We start from the raw sequence: 22452 nt of genomic DNA on the forward strand, positions 1-22452 counted from the left end.
CTTTAGATCAACCCCCTATCGGGTAGGTCATTTGCAGTTATCTTCCCCCATTCAGGTTATTGCTTTCTGTTGATGGTTTCCTATTCTGTGCAAAAGCTTTTTGGTTTGGGGTAGTCCCAAGTTCATTTTTGCTTTTCTTTTTCCTGCCTGAAGAGATGCATTAGAAAAATGTGGCTAGGGCTGATGTCAGAGTACTAGGGCATTTTATACTTTCGAGTTTCTCACAGTCGGGTCTTTAGTCCACTTAGGTTTGTGTATGGTGTAAGAAAGTGGTCCAGTTTCATCTCTGGCATGTAGCTGCCCAATTTTCCCACTACCATCGATCGGAGACCATCTTCTCTCCATTGTATACTATTGTGTCTTTTGTCACAGGCTGACCACTAGGCTCTCTATTCTGTAGCACTCATCTATGAAACCCTTAATGTTCTTGCCTTTTATTAAAGACTGATGACTTCAACACTCTTTACCACTTAGGTAAATATGTCTATCAGGCCTATAAAACCAGTCTCTTAAGATACTTTGAAGGAATCAAAGTTCCCATGGAAATGTTTGCAGAACTCCCTTGTGAGGCAACCACGAAATTCTGCTAGCTGATAGAACATGACTCAGTTACCACTAGCAAAACAGCAGCTCACTGTAACTTTCGAGACAGGAATCTCAAAACCAGAGAAATTCCTTCCTGGATGGACCTCAATTTTGGTCACGAGGATCAGAGGGGATTTGCTTGCTAGAAAAGAGAATACGATTTTCTCTGTTCATAGGAGTCAATTTTAACATAGTACTCTATTACCTGCATTGCCCCCAACAAGATTTTTAACCTTAATCAATAGCCTAGGGCATCTTGGGTGACTCAGTTAAGTGTGCAACTCTTGATTTTGGCTCAGGTCATGATCTCACAGTTCCCAGGTTTGAGCCCCATGTCGGGCTCTATGCTGACAGTGAGGAGCCTGCTTAGGATTCTGTCTCCCTCTCTTTCTGCCCCCCGCCTGTGCTCACTTGCTCTCAAAATAAATAAACTTCAGGTGCCTCTTCTGCTGTCCCTTAAAAAACAAAAAACAAAATCAATGGCCACCAAGGTCACTAAGAAGTTATCACCTAATGGCCACATTTCACCTATTTGAAAGCTATTCAAAGACACCAGACAGTTTTAAAAAGGGTAGAATTAATATTTTATTGTCACTTATAATCAGATGGCAGTTGGGTATATAGTCTTCACACTTGATCTTTCCTTTTTTGTAAATAAAAAAAATTATAAGTTTTCAAGAGCCAATGGCTGGTTATGTTTTCAGAAAACATAATTAGATTAATTCATTGATGGTAGCTTCAAGTTTTTCCTTATTAGCGCCAGAAAATTCACCCACCTGTTAAGAGAATATTGAATTGCAGTTAGATGTAGCACCGTAACCTTGTTTTGTGACTAAGCTATCACAGAATGGGGAAAGGAGGGGGAGAGCAGAGGGAGTGGGAGTATCATCTTACTTGAAAGACTGGTCGTTATCCAGAGATACATACATTTTAAGTTAAGAAACAAACACAAACTAAGAGGGGGAATTAAAGCCCTGAAGGCTGAGGTACAATTTCTTACCCAAGTCTCTCTCAAAGATAAATGTACTTTATAAATATGAAGCACGAATCATGGTGGATCTTCAAACAAAGATCAATTTTCAATTAGATGTCCCAGTATGTACTGAAATCACTGAAGAATAACCTATTTAAATATTCTTAAAAGTAGACAATGGGGACAGGATTCCCAATGTGGAGGAATAAGTCCCTTCAGTGTCTTAATTTACACCGTGTTTTCCTATTGTCCAGCTGGATTTAAGGTCAAATGTACCTACCTTCTGTCCCTTTTTAAAAAACTGGAAGGTTGGCATGCATTTGACTTCACACTCTGAAGCAACATCCTGTGTGGGGCGGGGAGAGGATGAAAACAAGACTGAGTATTAAGCTCTGGCATAAGTAATCCCAGATGCACCCCCCCCCGCCCCCCCATTATACACCTCATTTAAGCATATGAAGAACGACAGAATGAATGTAATGGCAGCACAAAACCCAAACTGGTTACAGTCTCAATGAAAATTAACATGTACTCCCCTCTTTGAGGGCCACCAATAAGCAGAATGCTACTGGCCTCAGATATATACAGTGACCCAGTGAATTGTTTAATCCAATTCTATCTCAGCTAGTTCAAGTATAAAGAAGCAGTAACAAATTCTGCTGTACGTATGTATACTCAGGATTTTAATCTTAACTATTCCTCAGAATTAGCACTTGTCTTCTTTGCTCCTAGTTTTCCAAATCTTTATTATGGGAATAGAGTCCATACATGAAGGTCATAAAGACTAAAACCCAGCGTTAGCAAGAGGAACAACAATTCACTTGCCCAAGAATTGTTCAAGAACAAAGTCCTATAACCCAAAGGCAAAGTTCCACACTGGTTTTTTTCTGCTTTTAATTAAACATTGACTTGTAGATTCTCAAACTTGGCTGCATATCAAGAAACAGAGGTCCCCGGAGTATCAAGCGTTCCTTATTTCTGTTACAGGAACACGAAATGAGAACCTCTAACACCCCCCTACCCCCACCATACCTTTTTCACACAGGGTTTGGAGGGAAATGCCTCAGGAAATGGTTGGGTTTGGACAAGCGTTCAGGTGAAAAGATCCATTAGGGATTGAAAATAACAGCATGGTCCTCAAGAGGCTTGGGAAAGAAATGTAGAACCACACAGCAGCTAAGGAGCAAAAAGCAGTGAAGGACAGCAACCAAGGAGGCTGAACTCTGAGAACCAGATTTCAGAAAGCAAACAGTTTACAGAGGAAAGAAAGGCATCATGGTGACTTCTAATACACAATTTGGGAGGGCACAGGACTATAAAAATGGAGTGATCTCTCTGAGCCACTGGTAATGGCAGTATGCCAGCTTATTAATTTGACCTCTTCCTCTGAGACTGGAAAGAAAAGTGTGGTTTTACAGCTTTATAAATTTGCATTGTTGGTAGCCTGGGCAGGAAGGGTAGTGGATAATACTCTTGGGAGTTCCTTTTGGATATCCTTGACTCTTCCCCTAAATGCTGGCTAACACAGAGGCACAAGGACAGTAATGACTGGAGTAAAAATGGCTACCAGGTTCTGAACGCCTAGGGAAACGACTAAGAACATGCGATAAGACCACCACATAAAATTCCAATAATTCCCTTGTAGCAAGAGCATCCAAGATTGAAAACGTGGTGAAGAGTTGACAGGAAGACTATGAACTGCCCATGTCAAGGTTCTGGAGGAGTACTCAGAAAATCAGAAGATGGTAAGTTAGGCTGGGGGGCTGACTTAGGCAAAAGACTGAAAACTGGTCATCTGAGGGGCTGAATCTGATCCAGATACACTGCTTGGCTCATGCAAGAGCTTAAGAGCAAATCTTTGCATTGGCTGCCCACTAGCAGATCCTTCCCACACTGGAGTATCTGGGAACACTGGGCTCATCCCTCACAGCACTGGGGAGAGCAGCTGTTTGGTACAGCCCCTTCCCTCTCTTACACACACGGAAGCCATCGGTTGGACACTACCTTTCATCCAGGCAGTTGGCAAAAGGCTCAAAGTAAAAGGGTGTTTGTGTTATATTCATGGTAGAAGGGCAGCAGCCTGGAAAGGATAAGCCACGCTCTTCCCCACTTATTTTTCCTTTCTTAATGTTTTATTTACCTTTTGAGAGAGCACAAGTGGTGCACAAGTGGAGGCAGAGAGAGGGGGACCGAGGATCCAAAGCAGGCTCTTCACTGGTAACAGTGAGCCTGATGTGGGGCTCAAACTCAGGAACCACGAGATCATGGCCTGAGCCAGAGCTGGACGCTCCACCTACTGAGCCATCCAGGTGCACTGCCCCCCCCCCCCCACTTCTAATTAGAAACTCACCAGGGGAGTGAGCTGCATCACACACAAAGGCAGGTAAAACAGGGCTGGCCAGTCGTCATAACTTTCTACTGAGAAAGCTTTATCAGCAGAAAATACAGGGTCTCGTCTCATTCAATGGATGTGACAGTCTAATTGATGCTCTCAGGATTCTGGATGTCCTCTGCCTCAACTAGCCAGAGACCAGCGTTCCTGCGTTGGTACAACTGCTGAATTTACAATAAAATAAATCCTGGGGCACCTGAGTGGCTCAGTAGGTCAAGCTTCCATTCTCGATTCTGGCTCAAGTCATGATCTCATGGTTGATGGGATCAAGCCCCAAGTTGGGCTCTGTGCTGACAGTGCAGAGCCTGCTTGGGACTCTCTCAATAAGAGACTTATTAAATAAGGGACTTATAAAAAACTAAATCCCCAAACTGGAAAATAGACGAATACTCAGAAGTGGTGCCAAGGCTCTGTGATAGCATTTAAAAAATCCTGGGGCATCTGCATGGCTCAGTCCATTAAATGTCTGACGCTTGATTTGGGCTCAGGTCACCATCTCATGGTTTATGAGCTCAAGCCTGCTTGGAATTCTCTTTCCTCTCAAAATAAGATGAACAAGATGTATTTTTTTAATTTTAAAAATTGCACTCAAATCTTTAACTAAAACTTTACCACGTAAAGCATTTAGAATTTGCTTTCATTAGATGTGAAGGTGGTTTTGTTTTGCTTTGTTTATGGTATGGAATCCTAGGTCGCCTTGATTCCCAAAAGTGAGGCTTTGTTATTTCCAATTTCTGCACATCCTTGTGAATAAATCCTCAGACACATCTTAGGGCAAAAACCTTAAAGTGAAACTGATGGGCCTAGCAAGATCATTTTCATTTTATAGAAGTATAACCTACATTCAAGGCAAAAAACTGGAAGAGGGAAACCAGTCCTAATCTGTACAAGCCACCATAAACATCTCACTAGTGTACCTAAATGCTTTTCTTTATAAAACCTATGCTGCGTGCACGGTAACACACCTGTATACTCAGTATAATATATACATACAGTGGACTTTTCCCCGTGAAAAAGTACACAATCATTTTTTATGGCCTAATAGCAGTCGCTGTATGGAGGTATCACTGGAACTAGTCCACTGGTCAATAAGTAAAAGGCTTTGATTTTTGCTTAATGTAAACACTTGCATCTTCCTATGCAAATATCTACATCCTGGGTCAATCACCACCCCTGGAAGTAGAACTGCTAAGACAAAAAACATACTTTTGAAGAGGCTTCAAGCCCAGCGCAGAGCCAATGTGGGGCTTGGACTCATAACTCTGAGATCAAGACCTGAGCTGAGATTAAGAGGTGGACACTTAACCAACTGAGCCACCCAGGCACCCCAAACATGCTCCTTTTCAAAGCTCTAGACACACATTCATATTGGGAGGTACTTCAGTACATATCAATTTCAGTATTTATCATGCTTTTTGCCACCTAGTCTGACTTCACTTGATCAAATCCATCAGCCCTTCTCTACCCCATTCATTGAAAGTGCGAGCTTGAGCATTAAACAGACTTCAGGTCTGTGACTGAATTTTTCCAGGCCCATTTCCTCAGTGGCAAGAGTAAAAACAGTTCTGTTCTTGAGATTATGAAAGCCAGGGCCATCAATGTGCTTAACAGCTCCATTTCTGGAAATATGTTCAGTATTTACTAGGATTTTTGTTTGAATGTCTTCTAGGTTAGGGGCGCCTGGGTGGCTCAGTCAGTTGAGCATCCGGCTTCAGCTCAGGTCATGATCTCACGGTTCATGGATTCGACAACTGTGCCAACAACTCAGAGCCCGGAACCTGCCTCGGATTCTGTGTCTCCTTCTCTCTCTGCCCCTCCCCCACTTGCACTCTCTCAAAAATAAACATTAGAAAACAAATTTTAATGGAGGTAGAAATGCAACATCTTAACTCCAAACTGTTAATGATTAATACATGTTTAAATAGACTTGATCCTATTTTTTTTTTTGAACTGTCTATTCTGTTCCATGCGTATACCTACCTACATTACAAGACTACGTTGTTTTAATAAGGGCAGCTAATACACTGTATTTTTACGGGGCTTTTCCTTTCTCATTTCCCACAACTTCTCTCCCAATTAGTGTTTGTTTTTTAAAAATACTTTCCCAACTGTATTTTTTCAGAATGGCACACTGAGATCTAATCAGACCAACTTGGGAGTACTCCATTTTAATAACACTGAGTCACTATCTAGGAACATAGTACGCCCATCTATTAATATCTTTTATGGACTTCAGTCAAGTTTTAGTTCATAACTAGCATTTGATCTCTACTCTCTAAAATTAGTATTTCTTTCTACTACTTGCTCTATGGACTAATTTGCCTATTCCTAGTGACTTGAAAGGTATTCATACTTAAAAATTTAGTTACATTTGAAGCCTTAAACATTCTCGATCCTAAGTTTATCACGTTCCTCACTTAACTAGTCCACCCCCTAATGACACCCCCAACTCCTATTTTTTGTAAACAATCTGGAATTTAAGAAAAATTACATAAAGCAAAATTCAGTTTTTACGGGGTGTTTAAGTTCTGGGAGTTCTGACAAATGCATAGTCAGGTAACACCAAAACCAAGATACAGACCGGTTCCCTTGCTCACCTACAATCTCCTCAACAGCTCCTTGATACTCAAGTCCTCCCCTACCCCAATCTGTTCTCCATCCCTCTGGTTTTGCCCAATCTCAGATTTGTATACGTCTTTATCAGTAAGTGTAATAAGACTACTTTTTCTCTTATTAAATTTAGTTTCATTGGTTTTCAGCTTAGAATTCCATACAGCCAAAGTAACTTCAAACCTGCTTTTGTCATTTCTACGAAGTCCTTCCTGGCTGTTCTCATCAAAACGGCAACATACGGCAGTTCTAAAAGGCTGCACAACCATCGGGTCTAAATTACTTTGTTTCTTGTTTTAATTTACAAAATAAGTATCCTACCCTGTACAGAGTTGGGAGTAGAGTCCAGCATTTCCAAAAGGGCTGGTACCCCTCAAAATGATTTTGAGGGCCACATGGTGTGTCCACAGCTCCTGATGGTCTGTTTGAATCTATTACACCTAAAAGCTAACTTCTTCCTGCCCAAGTGCTTACAGTCTTCTATCTATTAAAACTGTACGTTGCTTATGCCAAAAAGACAGTACAAAGTACCCTAAGTCTGAAATTCAGCAGGAATTATCTGCACAAAAATTTAAACTAGTTCAGTCATTAATAATTTCACCCATTAATGATAGAATCTAATACGGAGAAATGTGACCGATGTACTTTTTATCCCTTGTCTCGATTTTACAATCGAAATGAGGGGATGCTTTTACCTAGAGCTGCAGAGCAACTGGAGGATCTACTCCTGTGACTTGGAAATTCCCCGAGGAAAAACTGGCTGATTGTTTAATGAACTGCTTTTTGACAGAACTGGCAAGGAGGGTAATTCAGAATGGCGAGGTGAGTAGGCGCTGACAGCAGTTATTATGTGTATGTGACCAACGGGTTCTTACTCCCTAACAGATCGAGGCTATTTAGATGGTAACGGTAATAGTACCACAAAAGTAGTCAAAGAAAAATCCCGTACGGTGCTCAGTCTTTAGAATATGGAGGCAAAGTGAAAAGTCCCCAACTTGTGAGAGGTCACTCCAAGGTCTAGAAACGTTCAGGGTGTGTATTCTAACCAGACAGAAGGAGGAGTTCTCTCACATAGAGTCCGTGACTGCTTTGCACATCTCCTTCCCCGAGGTTTTGGACTCAGGCAGGGAGAGCACCTGTCCTCGGTCCAGTAAGGTGCAAGAGTCCACCCTGGCAGGCTCTGCTTCAACTGACCTAGCCCTCCTCTTGTGCTGTAGCCCCATCACCTGCTCTATGCAGGCAACTGTCATCAGAGCTCTCATGAGGATTAAGTGACCTAACTCGGGCAGAGCACCTAGCAGGTTCTTCCTCTAACATAAAAACTTTAGAGAGTCGCTTGCTATCTGATAGGGCCATAGTACCAGTCAGAAATTTCTCTAGTCCCCTCCAGGTGCCATTTTCACATGCCTACAGTGATCGTATAAAAAAAATAAGTCTGTAAATTAGGTTTAGATCGGGAGCTAGAATTTTTTTCCCAAGCACATGCTATCTACTGTCATTTTCTTAAAACTCTGCGACACATCAGAACAGTAACGTCATCATTTAATAAATGCATTCTACACCCACTACGCTTTACCACAGCCAAGTAAATAAGGGTCTCTCATCCCAAGAAACTTATAGGCACTAATGGTAAGGGACAGACAAAAGAATACACCACCAGCTAAGACTGACCGAACGTGTGCCAGGCACTGTTCTCGGCACCTTCTACGTATTATGTCATGGAATCCTGACAGCTACTACTTTATGATGTTGGATAAGCACTGCCATTTTACAGAGGCTCAAACAGGCACAGCTGATAAAGGATGGAGCTGGAAAATAAGGCAGGCCACCTAAATATGGGGTCCTCCCCAATCCACTACCATAAACGCAAGGGGAAAGGAGGGGCAGAGGACATCATGGAGACACAGAGGAAAGGGAACTAACTTAGTCCAGGTATAAAAGGGGGTAAGTGGAGAAAGGTTCCTGGAGAAGATGTGAAGCATATGACTAGGAGTTTGTTAGGTATGAAAGGGAAGGATGAGCCAGGTAGATAGAGAGGACCTCACCAGTAAAGGTATGAGTGTAGAATGAGAAAAGGTGCTTAGAAAAAGCGATTTGGTGTCGACAGGTGCTTACAGGTTTGGAAAGTACTGCCACATACTTGTTTTTATAAACCTTTCAGGATCTTTACTAAACATTCCAGGTTTGCTCAATGAAAAAGCCACACTTGGAGGTTGATGGGGCAGGTGTCAAGATCCGGGCACAGAGAAGAACCAGAGCTGAAGGGAGAAGAGAGGCTGGCCTAAAGGAGAAGTCCTGCAGCCGGGCCTGGAACCCGCGTGAGCACCCTTACTGCCGTATCATACCCTACACCCTCCCGCCCCACTGGGGCTAAGGGGAAAATGTGCATGTATCTGTAAAGAACTCCCAGGTGCTGTTCTTGAACACGAACAGGCACACTCCTAGTTCAGTGGGCCGGTTACGAGGCAAGTCATGTGCCAGGAACTCGATCTGCACCCACCCTACACCAGAGCCTCCTCTACAGTACAGCATCTTAAATCCTGACTCTGCCACTAACTGTAACTCCATGGATCACTCCTCTGTGTTTATCCTCATCTGTAAAATGGGGACGGATAGCAGAAAGGCATCTGGAACAGACCTGGGCTGAACAAGTATTTGTAATGCTAATGTAACGCTAACACAGAATGCTAAACAAGTATTTGTAAAGTTAATTTCCCCTAAATTACACTTGGCTCTCTATCAAGCACCTTGGTGTCTGTTCTTTCAAACATTTGGGCTTTCTAATTGATTAAAATCAAGCAAGATGATTATGACTACACTTTCTCATGTCACCAGTTCACAAAGAATCTTAAGAGCGGTCTCTCAATTTTCCAGTCTATGGATTTAGTTATAATCAAATTCAATTTCGATTTAATGAGCGTCTCAACTTTTAGAAAGGTGAGCGGTAAGATAGAGCAGCCTCAACCATCTGTTTTTATGCTTATTTTATGATATGATGTACAAAGCTCCTGAGAGCTAGGATTAAGCTCATAATTGGCACGATGACTTTTTTAGCGAGGGCTGTAGTCCCGGTATTATTTGACATGTATGAAAACAAGCCCTTCCAGTTCCAAGGAAAAGGCCAATGTGAAAAGCTCAGTAGTATTCTAAATTTCCAGTCACGTACCTGACAGTCATCCACGTCTACTTCAAGGAACACCACGTTGGAATACTTCTCAGAGAGGGACTGGAAAATTTAAAAAAATCCAGAAAGATTCAGAACTGGGTAATGGCAGTCACTATACTCAAGCTTCTTAAATAGAAACCATGATAAAAGTAGAAACTACTAATTAAAGATCTAAAGATTCAGACTAGAGACCAGGTAAGCACCAAGGACATACAGTTTCTCTGAATCAGATTCCTCCTAGTATAAAAGAATTTGACACATCAAGCTCTGAGGCCTGAATTTCAAACAGGGCCTGGGTTTCAACTCCAAGAAAAGCAAAAACCATTTAAGACAGTTCTGACAGTTGTCTTCACTGGGCTACACATGTGTCAAAAGCAATTACTGAAGTTGTTACACTATTTCTTCTACACCAAAGGTTCAACAACAACAAACACTGTCCTTTCCTGGCTTTGTGACCACCCACTCGAAACAGAATCTCTTATAAAACAGAACTGATTTCATACTCACATGAAAGAAGGGCTTGATCATTTTGCAAGGTCCACACCACGTGGCAGAGAAATCAACTACTACAAGTTTTTCCCCTGCACTGTTCAAGGCTTCCTGAAAAGCATACTAAGGAGAAAAAAAGAAATGCATAGGTTAAACAGCTTCCTTTATTTTCCAAAGCCCTGATCAAACTTAATAGAATGTGATACAAAGAACAATTCAAAGGTACTGCTTTTTAAAAATCTAAGAAGCTAAAATGAACCAAACAAACTGAAAAAAATCTACAGAGTTGATAAGACGAATATGATGTACATAGTTTATCTATATTCAACTGAGCAAATTAAAATAAAGACATTTGTATTACATTTCCACATCAAATCTAGGTCAATGGTAAACATTCACTAAATGAATATCAACTCAGAGGGTCATTTCAATTGAATAAGTCACAAAGGCACAGAATTTTGCAGTGTCAAAAGCTAATTCTTTATTGGGGCCCCTGGGTGCTTCAGTCAAGTGTCTGACTCTTGATCTCAGCTCAGGTCATGATTTCACAGTTATTGGGCTCTGTGCTGACAGCACAGAGCCTGCTTGGGATTCTCTCTCACTCTCTTCCTGCCCTTTCCCCACTCGTGCTCTCTCAGATAAATCAACTTAAAAGCTATTACTTTATTAATTAAAATGGTCTATAGTGGAACATGTCAAAAGCTTAAAAAAAAAATCAAGGAAAAAATATCAAGGAAAATAAACCTCCTCCAAACGTTTACACTCAGGCAGTCACTGTTGACATTAGGCATATTTCCTTATACTCCCTTTAGTGGAGTTTCCAGAGATGAGATCATACTGCTTATGATTGATGTCTGCCCTTTATCTCAAAACTCTGCTCTTACTGGTGACCAAATAATAGTTTTAGTTCTTCACGCAAAGAAGTTTCCTTAAATGTTTTTTTGCATTAGAAATGTCAAATAAAATTCCAGCAGTGAGACATGATCAAGAAATCCCTTACCACCCATCTCCCTGAGTCATTTACCAATGGTTTTGATATTGTAACCCTAGGAACCTAACCTTGGAGTTAACAAGGGGCTGCTTTTTAATCACAATTTAATCAGTGCTTACCGAAACTGGGGCAACAAAGAGAAACCAAAACATAAACATCTGTATCTGAAGTCTAGGTTTTCTTCAAGGGAAAAATGCTGGTCACATTGGTTTAATGAAAAACTAACGTTCCCCTCCCTTGAAAGCTAAGAATCATATCAGATCTGATCCACTAAAGGAAAGTAAATACCATTTAAAAAAAAAAAAAATCTAAAGTGAATTCCTCTGCAGGACAGTTACTTTTCTACATTTCTAATTTCCAACTCCTGTTTTTTGGTGAAGCAATTCACAAGTGGCATTCCCATGTCATGACTTCTATAACCTTTTCAGTTATTCAGGTACAAACTCTCACCCCACCTTCAGGGTGTGGGGAGATATTAGGTGTGTGTGAGGGGATGGGGAGAGAGAACAAGTTAGAATTATAGAAATCATTTTTCCAAACCATCACCATGTTTTCCAGATGAATTTAATGCAAAGCCTTTACTAACATGATTTTTTAAAGGGTCAAACTAGCCATTCTACTGCACGAACCAGGTTAGACAGGAAAAAAGTCAATGAATGATAACGTCCAATCAGATGAATGCACTGTTTTGTGAACATGGTTGGCTCCCAGTAAATACTTGAGATTACTTTCAACACAAAATATTATTCAAACACTCTCAAAGGTTCCCTCAAACCTTTTGATTTGATGAATCATATTCTAGCAAAACTACATAAAATTCTGGAAAAAAAAAAAAAAAGCCATGCAACAATAACTTTTGGCTTAACTGAAGAGTTACAGAGCCAGGTATGTGTAGAGGTCACAACAAATTCTCTTCTCCTGATACTTAAGTTGGTCTTAAAGAGACATCAATTGGAAAACGATTCAAGATTATCTCACGAGGTCTAACTCCCAGAAATGAACTATGAGGATAAATAAAGGTCCCCATCACAGACATAAATACTCAGAAAACAAAACAATATATTTGGGGTAGATAAGAACAGATTCTAGGATTTCTTTTCCTAAACATACCCATTCTGAAGGTAATTAACAAGCATGAACGCTTATGTATAGAAGGTAGGCGTTCAATAAATGGCCGATGCTATTCTTAAAAAACAACACACAACTGGGTTGATTTCTTTCTCATCACACATTTACAGTCCACTTATATCTAAAATAGATCCCAGTGACTCTAAACTATCACACTTCAGAAAGAGAGGTCTTAGATGGCCAATGGCACCAACTATAGCCCATCAGGATGGAAATCTAAGGTGTGTTCAACATTTACTAGTAACATTCAAATGAGTTTCACTTTTGATTAATGCCTCTGGGTCATAATTTTGAAGGTCAACTGATTATCAGGGTCTTTAGGCCCCAGGCTGTAGTCCTTTCTTGTGTAACCAATCTCCAGTCACCTTTGTACACATCTCCCATTAATGAGGGGAGGAGCGTGCCATGACTATGACAGCTAAAATGGGGAAAGACTGAAAGGTGTGTTCTAGGAATCAATCGATTTTGTTTGTAGTGTATGGGGATTCTGAGACAACTACTATGAGCCACTCAAAGTCCTACTCTTTTAATGGGTTCTCACCTCTTAGGTTATACTGATGACCTGGCCAGACCCTGGAGAACAACCCGTGAACTGATATTTGTCACTCAGTAGGTACTGAATAAAAATAGGAGGAACAAAACTCAATGACCTTCCCAACAAATGAGAGGGCTGCTAATTTTAATCTAAAAGTTCACACAATAATAATAATAAAAAGGATGCCATTAGGAAAAAAAAAATTAAGGACAAGCAGATAATGAACTATAATCAATCAACATATATATAGGGAAAAGTTCAGCATCACTAAAATAAGATACAAGACCATTTTTCTTATTAATGATTTGGTCAAAGTTAGGGGGGAAATGTCACTGTTGATGGGGGTGGAGTAAAAGCACTGTCCTATGTGGTTTGGGAATTTACAAACCTGAAACAAAAGGTTCATGTCCCTTGACCCAATCGCGGCACTGGAGACCCTAAAAACTGCCTGAATGTCCAGCAATGTGTTCAGATACTCAAATGATTACAAAAGCTTCTAACTACCTGAAAAGGGCTCAGGCTAAACTTGGGGGGGGGGTGGGGGGGACGGGTAGGGAGAGGCTCAGAAAACAGGATACATAAAATAATCTCAACTACTTTGCAGGTGTTTCTAGGAAACAGGAGATCTGTCTCTCACCAAAATTTCTACAAGGACCATATACGTTTCCTGATTATAAAAGTAACAAAAAGGGACCATTACAGAGAAACTTCCATTTTCGAAGCCACCCCAGCACCTCTGAGGTCCAGACATTCATAGGCGGGCGAGGGCTTGGGATGGGAGGTACCGCAGGGTAAACGCTTTGGAGGGGTTTTCCACTGTTCGAGCAACATCAATGTTCTCCCACTCACTTTTTTGACTGCATTTAACAAACACTTCTTGAGTGGCTACGGCATACCAACCAGACGCTATGTCAGGCTCAGTTTCCTGAGCAGCAGGGCATTAGGCTCGCAATAACTCTCGATGATGGAACACTATGCTGGACATTCCTAATAGGGTAGAACCACCACCTGGCGCGCCCGCCTCGGGGGCACTCCTGGCTGCAGCGAAAACCCCCGACCGTGGGTGAATCACGGATGGGCAGGGCAGAGGAGGCCCCTGGGCCCAGTCTTGGGGACTGAGTCATTCCAAAGCCAGGGCTGCCGGAAACACGCCCAGCGCCGCAAGAGGAGGAGTCCCGAGGGCGCGGCCCCGGCCTCACTTCCTTGTGGCCACCTGGGCCCCTCGGGCCTAGAGGCCGGACTCGTACTTGCGAGGGGGGCTCCAGACCGGAGCCGCCCCCTGGCGTGGAGACAGCACTCGCCAAATCTGGGGCCGGGCAGCGACGGAGGCGCCCGGGGTCTTCGGCCCGGATACGCTCCCAGGGGAGCTCACGCTGCCCGCCCAACGTGGGTGATCACGCCGCCCACCGGGGAGGGAGTGGCGGCCCGCAACCCCGCGGCTCCTTCAAGGGGCCCTCCATCTCTTTGCCCGGCCCGTATCCAGAGACGGACCGGGGCCAAGGGCAGACTTCATGCCCTCAACCAACAGGGGCTTTCTGACCACGGGGGTGCAGGAGGCGCCGTGGGGGGACGCCTGGCGCACCGGACACAGGCAGCGGGGGGCACCCGGAGCACGCCATCCAGAGCGCCCTCGCCCCTCTCCTCCCTTCCTCCGGGGCGTGCTCGGCCGCCTCGGGCGCGCCCAGGCCCGGGCTTCCCGCAGTCTCAGGCCGGACCGTCGCGTCCTCTTCCCCCAGGCTGCGGAGGGGCGCCTGCCCACCTCCCACCCTCGCCCTCGCCCTCCCTGGCTACGGAGGCTGCGCGTCGCGTCCTGGCCTTCCCCGGGAAGCGCGTACCTTGCTCTCGATCTGCTTCACCATCCTGGCGGCTGGGGTCTGACAAGCGACTGTACAGACCGATGAAGGCGGATCGTAAACGCCGAACAGAGCTCGCAGAGGGCTCAGCCCGCCTTCCCTTTATAGCAACTGGGGCGGGGCGGTCGGGCGCGCGCGGCGTGCGTGTTGCGGGGGCGCGCCCGCTCGGGCCTCCCGCGCCCGCCTAGGCGCCCAGGCCAGGCCCCGCCTCCCGGAACCGTCGGGACGTCCGCTGGGGGCGGGGCCTCCCCGGGGGCGGGGCCGGCGCGGGAGCTGGGCGGGGCCCCAGGGAGTGCCCTGGACTCAAAGCCGGGGGCCCCGCCCGTCCGTCCCCGTCCCAGCTGGGACCCGGGATCTGTCAGGGCGGCCGAGCGGCCTACGGGACGCGCACACTGTGCACGAGGGGGTGGGCAGGCGGGGACGCGGACGGCCACCCCCAGAGCCACAGGGCCACCTGGGAAGGGGTCAGCCGGCCTTAACCAAACGCCCCTGGGTTTGTGAAGGGGCCGCTTAGGCAGGGGTGGATTCCTCGAAAAGGCCCGCTATGCTCCCGCCCTCCAGCCCCGCAAACCCCACAAAGTGCTGAGTAACGCTGACCAGGAAGTATCTCTGCGCCCTCCTTTCTGGAGCTTATCGCGATGGTTTTCTTCTCTTCCTTTCTTCTTGTTCTTTTACTTTCACCCTTGAAAACGCTGCTCCAGCGTGACACTGCAGTTTGGGGTGGGAAAGACTGCCGGGAACGGGCCGGGCTCTTGCCGAGCAGACAGCTGCAGGCGGTGTTCTTGGCGGCTAGAGGGATGCAGGTGTGACCAAGAGCTCCTCCCGACCTACCCGAGCCCCAGTGTTACTTTATGTGAAATGGGAACCATGAATAATCTCTAACTCAGAGTGGTGGTGTTTTGAGAATTAAATAAAGTGCTTGGAAAGTGATTAAGACAAGTGCTTGGCACAGAGTAGGCACTCAATAAATAGTTACAATTAAAGCCGTTGTGAGTACTAATTAGGCTTGCTTGGTGTCGTGGAGCGGGGCATGCTGATCTTGGCGATCTTATATTTATAATGGCGCCAGTACACACGTTTGAGTTTTTTTCTACCCGTGGTAGAACCTGGAAGAGAGAAGTGGGTCGTTTGTGTTGATCCAGGGATATATTTGCAGGTTGGGTCTGGCAGCAGTGGAGTTGTGTTAGCAGGCATTGTAAAGCCGAGGGCCTATCAGCAGCGGGAAGTGAAGGTGGAGAACTTGCTGAGCTGGAGAGAGGAATAAAGGCATTGATGTGGGATGATGTCGGGTGGGGGGGTCTGGGCAGGAATTTTCAGGGTGGAACAACTCTGGATGATGCTACATGTAGGTGTGATTGGCTGGGATGGTGAAACGGTCCCCTGCCTTCCTTCTCCCTGCTCTTGCAAACAGAGGAAGGAAGAAAACCAGAGGTTTTGAACCTATTGTGCAAACCTTCTACAGGGTTGAGGAGCACATGGCCACGAGTAAGGCTATAGACAAGACACACGTTCTGAGGAGTGGCCTGATTGCAGAAATTTTCCCAGGAGAATAAGGACTAGTGGGGCAGAAGAGGTTTTATGGGGTACCAGGACAGAATATATAACTGCTTTTCTGTTGCTGTGTCTTTGGCCCAACTTAAATCTCAGTTTTGGGGCCTTTCCATTAGTTGGTACATTTACATGGGCAATGGCAATAAATCATGTGCTGTTCAAAGGGGGAGGTACAGACCTTCTGTGACCATCCAGACCACCCTCAGCTGATATCTCCTCTTCTCCAAGGACCTTCCAGATATGCAATGACTCAGTTGGAAGAGGTACTGACAGCCCGCCACCTTCACAGGACCAATATAGAATGGATATGGGGGATGCTACAATTTTAGAGAACACGAGCTAGGAGGCTAGCATGTATGTTAAGAGCCCAGACTCTGCACTTAGACTCTGTGTTCACATTCCCACTCTACCACTTAGGAGCTGGGTAACTCTAGAAGAGTCTAAATAGCCTTTCTGTGCCTCAGTTTCCTCATCTATAAAATGGGGATAATAATACTTCATGCTATTACAAGGGCTGAGTGAGCTAAAATATATGTAAGCTGCTTAGAAGTATGCCTGGTACACAGTAAATGCTACATGAGCTATGATTACAGGCTATTAAGTGGAATGGTGAAATCCCTCTGGAATGATGGCAGAGGTGGAAGTGGAGACTATAAAACAGGTGTCAGAATCCTAAGTGAATTAAGTGATCAGGAATCAATAATGAACAGTGAGCTCTATAACATGCCTCTCAAAGGAAAAGGATTTTTGTCCCCCAGAGTGGAAGAAAAATGAACTAAACCTGGCCCTAAAGAACAAGTGCCCGACCTGGAGGGACATGGGAAACTTGTGTCCCATTGTGGCAAGGAGGTGACATCCTGGGAGGCAAGTGAGGTGCAGGGGAATTGTTTGGGACAGCCCAGTGAGGATTTGTTTGGGTAGAGAAGTAGAGGTTAAGAAGAGGAGAGACAGGGTGATGTAAAGGCCTCCATTTGAGGGGTCAGTTCTGTGTCTTAGAACTCCCAGCTATCAGAAGAAATTCCAACTCAAACTGACTCACACCAAAAAGAGAATTAGCAACTCCTATTACCAAGAGCTCCAGAGGTCTAAAGATGTCACAGGGCCACCTTCTCTACGGTTTCTTTCTCGGTAGGCTCGCCACCTTACGTGAGACTAGCCCCGGCCACTCTAGGCTTAGGTTCCTACCAGCCCCAAAGTCCTGAAAGAAAAGCTTTCCTTTCCTTTGTTCTAGAAAATGTTCTGGAGGCTGACCTTCATTGACTTGAGTTGGGGGGTGGGGAGGGAGGGCAGTCGCCTTGCTTGAACCATTTTCACCAGAAGTGAGGAAATCCAGAGGGTTAGCAGAGAAAAGGGAAATGGATGCGGGACAGGCAAAAATGGCACTTCCATGTCATCAAGCAGAACAGGAACAAGCAGCATGGGTGATGGACTTGCTTCAGGTTTCTGGGTCAGCTCAGCCTGAGGCTCCATGGGGGACTGGAAAACTAGGTTTGCTGTCTTTGTATAGGTCTGAATTTGAAGAAAATGCAGCTCTAGGGTTTCTAAAGCAAGCTTTTTCTCAGATCATAGATTTCCCTAAGTGTGGCCCTTGACCATCTCATTCAGCATAGCCAGGGGTACTTGATGACACTGGACCACACCCAGACACATGCATGGAATAACAATTTTTTGAGGTAGATCCATGGGATCTGCATTTCAAAGAAATATCCTTTGGAAATATCCACTATGGAAAACAATTTGGAGGTTCCTCAAAACTTTAATAATAGAAATACCATGTGATCCCGTAATTCCACCAGTAGGTATTTACCCAAAGAAAATGGAAACACTAATTTGAAAAGATGTATGCCCTTCTATGCTTATTGCAGGATTATTTCTAATAGCTAAGATATGGAAGCTGCCCAAGTGTCCATGGATAGATGAGTTAATAAAAAAAATGTATACACACACAATGTAATATTACTCAGCCATAATAAAGGATGAGACCTTGCCATTTGCAATAACACAGATGGACCTAGAGGGTATTATGCTAAGTGAAATAAATCAGACAGAGACTGTCGAACATACCATATGATTTCCTTTATCTATGTGGAATCTAAAAAACACAACAAATGAATAAACAAAAAGCAGGATCAGACCTATACATACAGAGAACAAAACTTTGGTTGCCAGAGAGTAGGGTGGCGGTGGGGGAGGGGGGGGAGGTTTGGAGGGGATAGGCAAAATGGGTAAAGGGGGATGGCAGATACAGGCTTCCAGTTATGGAATGAATAAGTCATGAGGATAAAAGGTACACATAGGGAATAGAGTCAATAATTTTGTAATGACATTGCATGGTGACAGATGGTAGCTACATTTGTGGTGTGCACAGCATAATGTATAGAGTTGTGGAATCAATATGCTGTACACCTGAAACTAATATAACATTGTGTGTCAACTATACTGAAATTAAATACATACATACATACATACATACAACCAGTCCTTGGGGCGCGGGGGGTGGGGCTTGAAGATTGTTTAGCAAGAGTTGATTTGAGAACATGGTAAATGATATCAAAATTGGGAGCTCAAAATACCATAGTAGAGAAGATGACTGAAGGAAAAGGAACACACATGTGGAACGATCATTAAGTGCCAAGCCTAGAGCTGGCTGCATTGTATCATTCTTCTCAACACTGCCCTTGGAAGTAGATATTATTCTTTTCATTGTACAGAGAAGAAAATCAAGGTTCAAAAAGTTTATCTGGTCACATCAAATGCACACTGATTCTTTTTAACATTGTACTTCAGGTTCCCAGCCAGAGCAATTAGGTAAGAAAAAGAAATAAAAGGCATCTGAATTGGAAAGGAAGAAGCAAAACTCTCTTTGCAGATGACATGATCTTGTATATAGAAAATCCTGAAGATCCTAAAAACTATTAGAATAAGCAAGATTAGCAAGGATGTAAGATTTGTTTCAATCTACAGAATTCAAAAACAATGAATTACTTGTATATAAATTTAATAAAAGAAGTATAAGACTTGTACAGTGAAAATTGCAAAATCTCATTAAAAGGAATGAAAGAGTTAAGTAAATGGAAAGACAGCCCATGTTTATGGGTTGGAAGACAATATTATCAAGGTGTTAATGCTTCCCCAATTGATCTATGGATTCAATACAATCCCTGTCAAAATCCCAGGTGATTTTTTTGCTGAGACTGACAAGCTGTTCCTAAAATTTAATGGAAATGCAAGGGACACAGAATAGCCAAGGGAATCTTGAAAAAGAACAAAGTTGGAGGACTTACGCTTTCTAATTTTAAGACTTACTACAAAGTTACAATATTCAAAACAGTGTGGTACTGGCAAAAGGATACTCATATCAACCAACAGGATAGAACTGAAAGTCCAGAAATAAACCAATAAATTTATGTCCAGTTCATGAGTGCAAGACCATTCAAAGGAGAAAAGATAGTATCTTCAATAAGTGGTGCCGGGACAGTTGAATATCAACCCACATGCAGAAAGGATAAGGTTGGACTTATACCTTACACCATTTATAAAAATTAACTCAAAATGGATCAAAGATCTAAATGTAAGAGCTAAAACTATAAAGCTATTAGAAGGAAACATAAGTATAAATTTCTGTCACCTTGGATTAAGCAATGATTTCTTAGATATGATAACAAAGAACAAGGAACCAAAAAAATGAGATAAATTGGACTTCAAAACTATAAAAATTTGTGCTTCAAAGGACATCCAAGAAAGCAAAAAGACAACCTACAGAATGGGAGAAATGTATTTGTAAATCATGTATTTGCGAAGGGACTTGATTTTAGAATACATAGAGAATTCTTACAACTCAACAGTAAAAAGACAGCTCATTAAAAAAATTGGCAAAGTGTTTCTCTAAAGAATATATACAAATGGCCGATAAACACATGAAGATACATTCAACGTAATTAAACATTGGAGAAACACAATTAAAACTACTATGAGATACTACTTTATACACACTAAGATTGCTATATAAAAGACAACAGTGCACCTGAGTTGAGCATCAGACTCTTGATTTCGGCTCAGGTCATGATCCCAGAGTCATAGGATTGAGCCCTGTGTTGGGCATGCTGAACATTGAGCCTGCTTGAGATTCTCTCTCTCCCTCCCTCTGACCCTCTCCCACACTTACATACTCTCTCTCTAAAAAATAACAAAAATAAAAATAAAAGACAATAACAGGTGTTGGTGCGGATGTGGAGATATTGGAATGCTCACACATCACTTGTGGGTATGAAAAATGGCACAGCTGCTATGAAAAACAGTTTGGCAATTCCTCATAAGTTAAACACAGAGTTACCAAATGATCTAGCAATTCCACTCCTAGATGTATACCCAAGAAGGTTGACAATATATGTGTACATAAAAACTTGCACACAAATATTCATAGCATTATTCTTAAGAGCTAAAATGTAGAAACAACCCAAATATCCATCAACTGATGAATGGACAACAAAATGTAGTATATCCACTACACTATTTATTTGGCCATAAAATGGAACAAAGTTATGATACATGCCACAATATAGATGAACCTTAAAAACATGTTCAATGAAAGAAGCCAGCCAGAAAAGGCCACATATTGAATGGTTCCATTTGTCTGAAATGTCCAGAATAGGTGAATACATAGCATCAGTAAATGAGTGGTTTCCAGGAGCTCTGGGAAGAGGGGAATGGAGGCTACCAATGGATATGGAAGTGTTTTTTTGAGGTCTTAAATATGTTCTGGAATTAGATAGTGGTGATGATTATACAACGTTGTGAAAATACTAAAAGCCACTGAACTATAAAACAAAACTGAGATAAGGATAATCTATCTGCCTTCACAAAATTATCTCATGTCAATAAATATGTTCTTCAAATTCTAAAAAAAAAAAAGAAAGAAAGAAAGAAAAGAAAAAGAAAACAGAAAACCCTTTCAACTAAAGCCAGATGAATCCAGTTCTTGTAATTGTACTTTGGAAACCTTCTCTCTCCAAAAGGTGTGAGTTAATGTGAGTAGAATATCTTTGTCCAATGCCTTTAGCCACTGGTCTAGAGCCAAGGGTAACCTTGACTCATGTGGGAAGGACAACTTGCTGATCTATAACCATCAATCAACCAGGAAGTACATATTTTTTATTATCTACTCCTTACCTAGAGGGTGCTGGTATGCCAAATCATTCAGTGGTACTCTATCAATGACCCAACTATGAATGATTATTCTTACAAACAGTTAAACTTGAAGGGAAGGAAACTGATCCCAGAAAAGGGTTTTACATGCTTGGATCCTTAAGACCTAAAAGAAGTGTTCAAATGAAATGAGATACATAGTTGTCCAGGACATCAAATCCTGGAACCATTTAGATATCACTTGACTACAAAGAAGTAATTAAATGGTCCAACAAGCACATTCAAGATTATTTTGATGTGGCAACTTTGAGGGTATGGTCAAGGTGTCACAACCCAAGATATAAAACACATTATCAGTCAGATTACTTTGTTATATTGCCCTTTACTTTTTGTTCATCATTGTAACTCAGCACATGTTTGTGAGGCATGTTCTATCATGACTCTCTTTCCCAGGGTAATAGAGCTAAGTCCTTAAATTAGAGTCTTTATCAGAAATAAAGGTGAATTAAAGAGACAACAAAACTTTAAAATGTATCATTGTATGTAATGTATACCAGATGTGAGGTGATCTTCATTTTGCTCATAAAGGATATCTTTGCTCGAATAAAGCACTTGGAATTTCTCTATTTCTCCATCCATTGCTACTGCCCCAGTTCAGACCACTTCATCTCTTAACTAGACCACGGCCATCCACTGGGAACCTATCTCCCTTCTTCCATACTTCCTCCCTATACTCCATTCTTCACACAACAATATGTAAATCTGAACATGTCACTCTGCTTAAAACCCTCCAATCATCTTTTCATCGTTCCCTGAATAAGATGATGCTTCCCTCAGTTCCTCTCTTCAAGATGTTCCCACTTTGGGATCAGCTCCTAACTCATGGAAGAAGACACAGGAGTCATACCCACAAAACATCAGCTTTATTCCTAAAAATGCTGGATTGGGGCACCTGGGTGGCTTAGTGGGTTGAGCATCTGACTTTGGCCCAGGTCATGATCTCATGGTTTGTGGGTGTGAGTCTTGCTTCAGAT

General features: G+C 42.9%; 1 protein-coding gene and 1 long non-coding RNA gene across 2 annotated transcripts in view; one reads left to right on the top strand and one right to left on the bottom strand.

Moving 5' to 3' along the window:
- The window catches only part of LOC111557525, a 67061-nt gene extending 57755 nt beyond the window's left edge, over window positions 1–9306 (top strand). The window contains exon 5 of the long non-coding RNA XR_006588632.1: window positions 3204–9306. This is a non-coding gene — a long non-coding RNA (uncharacterized LOC111557525). The remainder of the gene's footprint in view (window positions 1–3203) is intronic.
- Window positions 1146–14875, bottom strand: TXN (thioredoxin). Its single transcript, XM_023242558.2, has 5 exons — window positions 14705–14875; window positions 10234–10338; window positions 9727–9786; window positions 1839–1904; window positions 1146–1361 (listed from the first exon to the last, which is right to left on the bottom strand). The coding sequence occupies exons 1-5, from the start codon at window positions 14726–14728 to the stop codon at window positions 1299–1301; spliced, it is 318 nt and encodes a 105-aa protein (XP_023098326.1). The 5' UTR covers window positions 14729–14875; the 3' UTR covers window positions 1146–1298.
- Window positions 14876–22452: the final 7577 nt, after the last annotated feature.

Source organism: Felis catus, chromosome D4 (genome assembly GCF_018350175.1).
Source record: "Felis catus isolate Fca126 chromosome D4, F.catus_Fca126_mat1.0, whole genome shotgun sequence".
Classification (NCBI taxonomy): domain Eukaryota; kingdom Metazoa; phylum Chordata; class Mammalia; order Carnivora; family Felidae; genus Felis; species Felis catus.

Bases quoted from the DNA above. Each gene is read 5' to 3' on its own strand.
- TXN (XM_023242558.2), bottom strand. From the start codon at position 14,728: ATGGTGAAGCAGATCGAGAGCAAG. The intron at 1,905-9,726 runs GTACGTGACTGG...CGCCCCACACAG, and splicing joins TAGACGTGGATGACTGTCAG to GATGTTGCTTCAGAGTGTGA. The intron at 1,362-1,838 runs GTAGGTACATTT...TTCTCTTAACAG, and splicing joins TTTTTAAAAAGGGACAGAAG to GTGGGTGAATTTTCTGGCGC.